This window comes from Cupressus sempervirens, chromosome 11 (assembly GCF_028749045.1).
Source record: "Cupressus sempervirens isolate cs-2001-9-10 chromosome 11, ASM2874904v1, whole genome shotgun sequence".
Taxonomy (NCBI): domain Eukaryota; kingdom Viridiplantae; phylum Streptophyta; class Pinopsida; order Cupressales; family Cupressaceae; genus Cupressus; species Cupressus sempervirens.
Window position 1 is genome coordinate 433501045 of NC_143128.1, and position 11073 is coordinate 433512117.

The window sequence follows — 11073 nt, forward strand, 5'->3', positions numbered from 1 at the left end:
TCTCATTGGTACCAAATTCTTAATGGTTCATTATTCACTAGTTTCTACTATTTAAATTAATTTGGGCGCAAAAATCATAGTGAAATTTCTACAACACCAAGGTTACACATTTTTTCACTGGTAAAAGTAAAATATAACACTTTTGGAAGACTACTTCTTATGGACAAAGTGAACCTATCAATAAACTGAAATATGATTATTTACTATTTTTGAGTCAGTCAGTTTATGTAGGTTATGTATAGACATAAAAACCAAATTCAAGGAGAGAAACAAACAAAATTAAACTAAATGGTGAAAGAATGATATCTTCTATTGTCTGGGAGATATTAGCATTTGTTAAAATTTCTTCTATAAGTTTTAAATTAAAATGTAAAAACCTCAAAATCTTTCAAAAATAACACAAAATGGATAAAATATTGCATGTCTTTTTGCAAATATTCTAATGTTATATTATAATAAATAATAAGATGTATGAGTAAAAACTTATAGCTTTGGAAAGTTGTGCTATTAGAATTCAACATTAACTTTGAAATTCTTTATGGATAAGAAAATACACCACATTCACTATGGTAAAAGTAAAATGCCTTTTATAACCAAGCACACCCACAAAATTAAGAAAATAATTTTTGTATTAGGTATTGCACTTGATGTGTGGTTCAAAACATTATTTAACCAAAAAAAATCAAGCAATTCCATATCTTAAAAAAAATCAGAATAATTCTGGATATAACACTATGTATGGTAAAAGCTCGTGACAAGGATAATGAATGTGGCAATTCCCTAGTTCAATTAAACATGCACATGAATAGGATAGAGTTCAAAAAAATATATTTATGAGTGCTTCAAGTAAATTATGTCTATATATCGTACACATGTAATAATGTGTTTTTCACACTATGCCAAGGACATATAAGTAGTTTCTATATATATATAGAAGATATTTTATTTCTTGTTTCTCACAACTTGCCAAAGATGTATTGGCATCATATTTGGCTCTCCCATCACTTCCAACTATAACTATTCGTCTCCTACACCTTTAGAGGTAATTTATTGCTTACATGTTCATAAAGTTCAATTCATCTAATTTATATTATGCAGGGTTGTATTTAAATGAATTCTACAACTAATCATCTTCCTATTTTGTAAGATCACACATGAATGCATTTGATAATTTATAGAGAGGTTGAAACCATTACAGAGTAGTTGAACATAACATTACGATCTCTTAGAATAAAATTCCTATAGCTTATATGTAAGTTTGAATTGTACATCTCATTATATATCTGACATAATGTTAAAGAACTATTTTACTAGAACCATATTTTCCTCAATCGAAAATGTTGATCAAATAAAAAGACAAGTAATCTCAATTAAATGTCTTGTTGGATGAAGCTAAGAATGAAGATGAGAGCCAAGAAGAAATTAAGGCTCAACAAAATTGACTGCAAATGAGAATGGTGCAAATGCTACCATATGGAAATTGTTTTTTCAGAGCCCTAGAAGATCAACTTGAAGGTAACCAAGACCAAAACTCAAAGTATCATAGTATGGTGGTGGAGTACATTATGGAGTATAATTTAGACTTTGAGCCTTCCTTTTCTTAGAAAGATGACATGAATTTTGAAGAATACTATGAAAAAATGATGGAAGATGGAACTTGGGCAGACTATTGTGGAATTTATGTAGCCTGCGTGGTGACTTGAACTAACATTCATGTGCACCATTTGAAGAGCCAGGTATCCCAAATCGACAATTTTGATAGCTCAGATACTCCCACGATCCATGTCTACAAAAACCGCGATAATAATTTGTATTTCATTAATAACAATGTCAATGTTCCTATAACACCTATTCTTTTGGAGGAGGATAATCAAAGCACAAGCCATTATGACCAAGAGCCTATAAAGTTTATTATAGATGAAAAATGGAGCAAAGATACTAAAAACATTATAAAGAAGATAAATTATTGAAAATATAGGATGAACCTCGACAAAGGAAAAGTCTAACATGGTATATTCCATGCGCACCAAAGATAGAAAATAAATAAAGATAAAAATCATCATACCAATGTTTTACATTGTTAATGAGAAAAAGTTTCTATGTTAGCATTACAGTGACAACATTTGATATATAAAACATTATCAACATAACCCTTGCACTTTTCAAAGATACAAGTACTTAAGTATACATTTACTATAGCTTATGGTTTCATTTCTTTGGTTTAATTTCAAATATCAATTTAATAGCATTCTTATATGTTTAATCAATCCCTCTATAGGAATCAGTACTTTAAGCTCGTGTTTCCTCTGTGAAACAAAGTAGCAAAGGATGAAGATGAGAAGTGCGACATTGTCAAATGCTCTAGCTGGCAGCGCCGGCACCTCCTGCTCTTTATCTTGTTTTCCTTCACGGATGCAACGATGCAACGCAATTTCATGCCGTCCAAAATTTCTGTCAAGTATATCTTCAATGCCTTAGTCTCACCTTATCCATGCGTACTGCCTGATTCAATGGAAAATTAGAACCGTGCATTCTGGTTATAAATAAAATAACAGTTTGTTTTCAGAAATTTTGGCGCTATCGACTAACGATATTAAAGTGGGTACCAACATAGAAGTTGATGGAGCTCCATGGCGTGTGATGGGTACGCTATTTTTTTTCTCACTCATTTATGGGATGTCCCATTTTAGCAGCACACACTCAAATGCATATTATACAAAATATTTGAGAACCTTCTTTCAGCAGTTTTAAAGTTTGAGGAGGCAAACATTCCAATTATTGTATCGTAATGCGAGGTTTCTCATTTATAGTGCACTTATCGTGTAGGCTCGAGTGTTTTGCTGTTATTAGTCTGCTACCATAATAAAACCAGTACTAACGTCATTACATAAAAGAAAAAGATAAAAAGTTAAATAACAAAAATAACATTATTACTTAGACGGGCTTAGATTTTTATGGTTCATTCTCGAATTTGTATTTCATATATCAAGCAATTAAAAATTAGTGTTCCAATTTAACGCTCAGATAAACATATTGATTTCGGTATTCGCAAATAATATTCACCAAGTATCCATATTTTGATTCCGGCACACTTATTTATTTTTATTGTCTTTGTATGTGGAATCTTATTAATCAGAACCGAATTAAACGAACTCCAAAAACGGGTTGGATAAAGGTTTAATTTTTTCAGACCATGGTAAAGTAGATTCTGCACAAGAGAGTGAACCCTAACTGTAACGTAGCTTAAAATAAATAATCCAAGCAGAACGGCAGATCTATGTACACCTGTTGAAAATACAAATAGCAGAAACCCACAAATCTGAACTCTCAATACTACATCTATCTCTGTATTTTTGCTGAAAGAACTACATTGGACTAGTCCAAAACTCAAATATTCACTTTCTATTTGCTTTCTTAATCTTTCTTGTTTCCGTGCTGTGCCCTGCGCCTCTTTTATAGAACAAGAGAACTCTTAAGATTTGCAAATGAAGGATTGCCATCTTAGTATAGTGCCTAGGCTAGAAGAAACACTAATGCAGACAAGCAACTAAAGAGAAAAACTCTGTGTTCCTGTTGTGGGGTTTACACACCATCGCCCCATTGCAAATGGGAACCCCCTCTTTTTGCTGCAGGTTCAGTTTTGTTTGCTGTAGGTGTCAGTGTCTGGCTAGCTAGGCAACATTTTCAGAGCTCGAGGAAGAGCACAATGAAGAGTTAACCTTGAAGAACAAATGGGTTAAACAATATTATGGGTGTTGATAAAACCGGACTTAGTGAAATCAGGCTTAGTGGAGTGTAATCAGACATGGTAGCATTTTGATCATGTGGATTTGGCAATGTGGAAAATTAAAATAAATTGGCAGGGATTAATGAACCGATATAAAACACTTTTGAGAGGAAGCTATGAATTGAAATGGATTTTGTCTAAGTTGGACTAAACTTCCACCATATGCTTCAAATTTGCCTAACTACATGGTGATTTTCCACCACACATTGCATGCACTTGGCCAAGTCCATTTGATTTTTACTTCAAGTTTTATGCTCTTGCCTAAGTCCATGTTGCTTTCCATTTCAAGTTGTATGCCCTTGCCTAAGTCCATGTCGATTTCCACTGCACATTGTACCTTGCCTAGGTTGGTGTAAATTTCCACCAAGCAATTGTTTACTTTTGCTTAAGTCATGAGTGGTTTCCACTTCATGCATAGAGGTTTTGCCTAAGTAGATTGTGGTTTCCACTTGTTGATTGGTTTTACCAAGTAGTGGTTTCCACTCTGATGGAGCCAAAACTTTGGGACCTCCATTTGTGCTCTCTTTCACTTTCCATAGTAGTATTGATGGGATTCATATCTTATTTTTTGCTTATCATGAAGAACAGAACTTTTGAAGCAAGCAAACATCGGGCAAATTAAAAAGAACCAGGATCCTATTATACAGAGCATGAATGCAGGACTATTCCATGCTTATCAAATAATTGCAAAGGATAAAAAGAATATCATTATCTCACTCTGGGCAGGAGCTAAAACATCAATGAACTAACAGACAGACTTGAAATTTTGTCAAAGATTACTATTCATTTTATACGATGCCTGAAGCAATCGTTGATTGGAAAAGGCCAGTGGGAGTTAATGTTGACGGGGAATATGCGTGTAATTCCAGATTATATCACCTGAACCTAAAATATCTGCACAGCAAAAAGGAAATTAATATAAACAGAAAACATTATCATTAGACAGTGATCTAGTTTCTCATGCAGATGGCACGATAATATACGTCTGTTAATAACAATTTAGAGAAGAACAGTATATCATGTTCTTAGGCCACAGTGACCTGTAAATATATATCTGTAATCAAAGTATGTCTATCATACATACCCTACAGAGGAAGCGAGTTTTGTTTTTGATTAGATAAATAGGTTTTACAGGGATCCTGAAACCCAATAGTTAAAACATATAAGGCTGATAATAAGCGTGAAAGCCCAGCCAAAAAAGTATAAGTTCAGAGGCTGATAATAAGCATAAAGCCCAGCCACAAAGTAGAGTTCTGAGAAAAGACCAGGAAAAAAGACAAGTAAAACCACGGCCTAAAGCTAGACCAAAAGCCAAAAGACAAAGAACAAAAGAACAGGCGAGAGTTATTCCTCGCTCTTCCGCTCCAGCTCATGCATAATTTGAGCAGCCTCGAAGGCCATTTGGTTCTCCTCCGCTTCCAGCTGTTGTGCCCTTTGGTCCCCCTGGTCCTGATCAGGAATGGTGTTGTCCTTTGCGGAGTCGTCCTCCCTTCTGGCTTGATCCCTGTCTTTTCCTTCCTCATCATCTGCATTTCTCTGTCTTTGATCCGGCCCGTAAGAGAGATGATGTTGTTGTTAATGGAGCTTAACAAAGAGAACATTTGATTCGCAAGGTTGTGATTGTAGTTCTCCAAGTTGTGTATCCTTCTTTCTGCTAGACTGAGCCTGTCAGCCGAATCCGTCCTCCTGTTAGCATCCATCCCTTTCCTTGTTGCCTCAATATGTCTCACCTGTTCTTTGACCTCCTCCAGCTCATGGAAAAGCCATTTGATTGATCTAAAATTGTCAATCATACTATTACGAGGATTGTTTAAGAGGTTCATCCCTATCTCCTTGGCTTTGTCCGAAATAGCCACTATCGCTGGGTCAATGAGTTCTTCCAGCCGCTGTTCCTCTTGATTTTCCATGAGGATTTGGGGATTCATGGCCTCCCTGAAGATGCCCATCTTCGAAGTCTTGACATTAAAGTTTATCCAAGCTTTCCTCCTATCATTGACGTGCACTTCCCCTTCCGCATACCGTGCATTCTCCTCTTTCTTTTCCTCAGGTTGGGCTTGGAGGTGGATAGGAGATAGGGGCAGCACAGACGCCTCCTCAAACTGAGAGCACACTTCCTCCAAACTCTCCCTCTTGCGTTTCTTCGTTCCACTTTCATCCTTAATTTCCTCTTGCATCTCCTTAACCACCTCCTCAGACTCCGGCTCCTCCTCATTATCACTGACTCCGTCCTCATCCTTCTCAGGAGGCTTCTGCCCAAGATCCCTAGGGCTTTTTTTGCTAGGGGTTATGGGGGAGGGCGATTTTTTAGCTTGGTGAGTCGCTAATTTCCCTGAAGAAGAGATCCCTCCTTCCTTAGAGCTGAGGCTCTGAATTTCACCCGAGTCAGAGGAGTAACTAGAGCTACTAGACTCCACCTTCTCTGCTTGAGGGGGAGCGATGCTTATAGTCTGAGCCTTAAAGTGCTCGTGGATAAGCAACAACAACCCCTCGTGTAGAGTTGGGTTTGCGGTGGGCTTCTTTTTGAAGCTGTCCACTGCCTTGCTCATTGAGGTTAACAGATAATATGGAAAGGAAATATTTGCATTATGCCGGAAATGATTCAATATAACAAAGTGGTGGGTGCGAGCTCTATCAAACCTAGGGTCCAACTTGATGTACTCGATAACAGCTCTCAGAACATACCTCCACCGTTTCTTCATGGAGTCGGGGACATAGTAGGTGTCAATCTTTCTCAGCGCCTTCAATTCCTTCTCACTCTCCACAAAGTCCCTAACTGCATTGGCTGAGAGCTTCTTATCCCTGAAGAATTTAAAACCCTCAATAGGGATTTCAGTGACAGTCGCAATCACCTCCTTCGTTATCTGGAAGTAGACCCCGTTCACCTTCACCTTACCATCCTTCCAGGACCCCACCATGCTTTTGGTCACCTCCTGATCAAAACCATGCAGCTTCATGATATAATTGGTAACCCCATCCTCTTCTAGCTTTTCCCACACCTTCTCCCTACTTCTCCATTTCTCAAAATCTCGCACCGGCTCCTTTCTGCACCTTTCGCCTACCATTTCTGCACACTGCACACCCTCTTTACTCATGTGCTCCTCACTCTGTGACTGAAAGGGACCACCGAGAGTAAGCAATAACCAGGAAGCGAGTTTTGTTAGTATAGTATAAACAACTACATATGAAGTAAGCATCCATGACACAAGAAATATATTATAAGTTTTCAACAAAGAATAAGAAAGTTTAGACAAAGTGTGTTGGAGTTTACGACAAGTTTATATTGCCAAGATCAATGGAATATGGCAATAACAATACTCGTCAGCGATAAAGGTTCCTCAAGTTAGTATGTAACATCTTCAACGATGAAAGGCTCTCACAGGAGTATGTATGCAGAATATTAGTACAACATGAAAAAACAGTTTTAATATATTACATCTACCGATGGAAATAAAATGGCATAAGAATAAAGACTACGAAGGAGTTGAAAAGCAGAAATAAGCAATATAATTATAAAGGAGTATTTAGATTTTGTAAAGGATTACATATGAAAGCTTCACATACAAAAATGAATTAATGTTTTATTATTTCACGATTAATAAAAATTCTCAATTTTTGTTTATTAAAAGGCAAGGAGATAAATTACAATTTGGGTTAGTCCCTTATGGTGTCCAAGGCAATTGGCGAATTATTCCTAACCATACATGTGTATTAGATCCTTCATAGAAATTTTGTTTGATAATTAGGGATAGAATGAAATATCTAAGTGTTTCCTCATCTGTGTCTATTTGGACTTCCCTTTGAAGAAGTTAAAATTCCTTCTAGACTAACATTAATTGCATATATGATTGATCTTCCGCATTTAGAATACAAGAACAATTGCTGATATTTGAATGTATGTCGTTCCATAGGGTTGTACATAAGAATCTTTATTGTAAACTCTATTGCCCAAGTAAACAAGGCACTAGTCTTTTAGAATCATTGAAAAGTAGTCATTGGGTTCATAGTCGAAATTTGTGATCCTTCTTGCAAACATCAACTCAATTATTTATAAAATCTTATATAAACATTCAATCATTCAAGCATTCATATAGCTTTATTACCAAGTTCAAAGATTTTCCAACTTTATAATTCACCAAGTCTAAATTCGCTATAGAAAAGCTTTGATCCAAGTCATGAAAGTAAGTTTAAGGAAGGTTTACCTGCCTAGGTTTAGCGAAGCCAAAAGTGTAGGGGAGTTAGGATTATTCCTGTTCGTTGGCCAATACTGATTGAGTAACCCTATTGGAGAATTGGCAAAGCTTTTGGATTTCCAATTTGTGCTTTTGTGAACCAACACATTGGCGACCCTGCTGGAGAGAGTTTCTTGCAATATATGGTATGATGTTACGTAAAATTTCAGATTTCGCACATCAGAATTAGAAACCAGTTGTATTAGTTTGTTTGGAAGTGTACTTTGTTGGAAGTTTGAACCTAGAAGATCAACAAATCAATGCATTCCTCAAAAGAGGTAGCGACTCTATTCAATAAGATTTCAGTTGGTAACTTTGAGGGAGAAGACTCAAAAGTAAATGTTATATAGCTTTTTCGAATGTATCGATCGTATAAAAGAAAGCCTTTCATTCCACATGACATTAGGCTGTTGGATCTCAGAAATTTTGATTGTAAACCTAACAAGTTGTTCCCAAAGCTTTCACAACTTGTACTAAAGTTCCATGGAGAATGGGATGAATCAACACTCAACATTTGGATGCGTTTTATACATTTGTAGAAGATTATGAGATTTGTGCAGAGGATCAGGCGATGAAGCTATTTGTATTAAAGGACAATATGAGGCAAGCTTATGAGTCACTACCTACACACAGTATCTCATCTTGGAAAGAATTTGAAGAATGGTTCCTATATGAATTTCATGATGCAAGTGAGGAAGATAACATGTATTATGAATAGTATGAAGACCAAAGCTGCAGCATGGAAGAGGATCCTAATATAATTCTATTTGATGCCTTTTTCAGTGTGGAGAAATTTGAAAGTAAGTCTTTAGCACATTTGTCCATGAGGACGACAAGCATTTATCATGAGATACCATCAAACCTCATGCCTCCATACGTGGAATTTCTAAAAAAATTCTTTGAGTTGGGAATCTCGCCAAATGATCCTAATTTGAAACTTCATTTTCAAATATTACAAGAAGATGAAGAAAAACATTTCGAAGTGATTAAAAAAATAAGGATGTTTCAGATTTGAATGGAGGAGAAATTTGTGCAGAGTCTGAGGATGAATTGAATCATGATGAAACTTGTATGGAAATAAACTGCAAGGAATATGAAAATGAGGAAGAGGATTCTCTCAATGTGGAAGAGATTTCAGCCTTGTTAGATATAGAATATCATAAACATATTAAGAAAAATGGTTCAGATTTTTTATCAATCCACCACAATAAACAAGCTAATGAATTAGCACATATTCAGGGGGTACTAGATGAAGGAGATGATAATTCCCAGGAATCAAAAAGTGGATATGAAATAGGACTGCAAATGGTAGAAGATTAAGAAGATGGAACAGGAAGAAGATTAAGAAGATGATGTCAATGAAGATACCAGTTTTTTTGATCAAGCAAATGATGATTCTCAAAGGGATGAACTTAATAAAGGTCTACAATTTGCCGATATCTTGTGTAACGAAACACTTTATAATCCAGATAAAAGTTCTCATGAAGATATGTCTGAGGTTTCTATGTTCTTGAATCCAATATTTGAAGAGAATTTTCTATGCAATGAAGTCCATCGGCGCTATGATGAAGATAGCAGGCTTAATGATGATTGTGAAGATGATGGAACTTGAGATATGAGTGGGGAAGTGTATTTAGAAAGTGAGATATGCATTATTTAATCCTATGAGCAAGAATTTTATCAAACATGTGAAGATGAGATGAAATCAGACAAACATGTTGAGGAGATTGTGTTGAAGAATAGTTCTGAAATTTTTCCAAATGTCCTATTTGATCAGATTCTTGATAAATGAGGAGCAATATTTTCTGAACATTAGATAACTTCAAAACCTTTTCATGTGGAGAAACAGTATTTGGAGAATGGGGATGGAGCAAATTGTGTGCGAGAACTTAGAAGACATCCAAGCAGAGAAAATTGATCTAGATGCTGATCAAATGCATAGGGATTGTCCACTCAGCAAAGATCACAATGTACCTGATGACTCTTCAAAAGCAAAACAAAAGTCAGATACAAAAGACCACATTGATGAAGCAATAAGTATTCTCCATAAGGATGATGCATCTAATACAACAAGGGATCAAATGTTGGGGCTAAAGGATTATGAAGTTTGTTTCTTTTCAAGTACTATTGTTGGTAAAGGAAAATAACGATATAATACCATGATCAGGAAGAATAAGTTGTTGCATGATCAGAATCGGGTGTTTGATAGAGGAAAGCTGTGTCACAGAGTTCGCCGCATTTCATGCATGAAATTCGAATTTGGGCAAACTTCAAAAGTTTCCATAAAATTCGTTAAAAATCGACTTGTGTTCGTACGGAAATGAGGACGGGCTTTTTCATCAAGGCAAAAAATTTATAACAGATTTTAGGAGTTTGAAATACTATTGTTAAAGGTTTTTTACTACACTTTTTCTATACAATGCTGCTCGGGGTCTCTCCTTTTCACCATTGGCTACCCTAGTTGAAGCTATCATATATTGCAGTCGAGAGGCAACAGTGAATGTGTTATTTAACCGGAGGCCAACAACTATCTTCATTGCTTTTTGGAGTCCATCTGCTTCTGCATGTAGCTGCATCAGGAAGCTCTCGACTTCACTGTAAAAACTCGTGGGAGGCTTAATAGAAGCTGAGAACCAATGCTTATTCCAACGCTTATCCAGTTTTTTTAAGCGCCTCACGTTTTCCGAATGCGATGCTAGACAAACTTTATGTGGGCCAACATAGTTAGGCGTTATTACTATTGTTATTGTTTTAGGTTTTATCATTGTTTGCGATTTATTTAAAGTTTAATATTGTCATATAGTTTTTCATTTTTGGTATTTAGTTTTGTTTAAACAAAATTAGAATATTAAATTGTTATAATTTTATGTTTTATATTAAATTTATATTAATAAAAATTTAATCATAAACTTATAAATATCTTATATTTTTTAAACGTGTCAATGTTTTTGAAATGAATTTAAAACTATTTAACAATGATAAAATATATTGCTCATTTATTCTATATATATTAAATTATATTATTCAATAATTAATCATATAATTTAAGCATAATTG

At 35.5% G+C, this 11073-nt stretch overlaps 1 protein-coding gene across 2 annotated transcripts in view; it reads left to right on the top strand.

Moving 5' to 3' along the window:
- Positions 1-2234: 2234 nt before the first annotated feature.
- The window catches only part of LOC149530279 (elongation factor P (EF-P) family protein), a 130207-nt gene continuing 121368 nt past the window's right edge, over positions 2235-11073 (top strand). The window contains exons 1-2 of one of the 2 annotated variants that reach the window (XM_089810304.1): positions 2235-2458; positions 2567-2644. In XM_089810304.1, the coding sequence (XP_089666430.1) occupies positions 2329-2458; positions 2567-2644 (208 nt within the window). In that variant the 5' untranslated portion in view covers positions 2235-2328. Of the gene's footprint in view, positions 2459-2555; positions 2645-11073 lie in introns of both variants that reach the window. The other variant, XM_089810305.1, reaches the window with a different exon arrangement.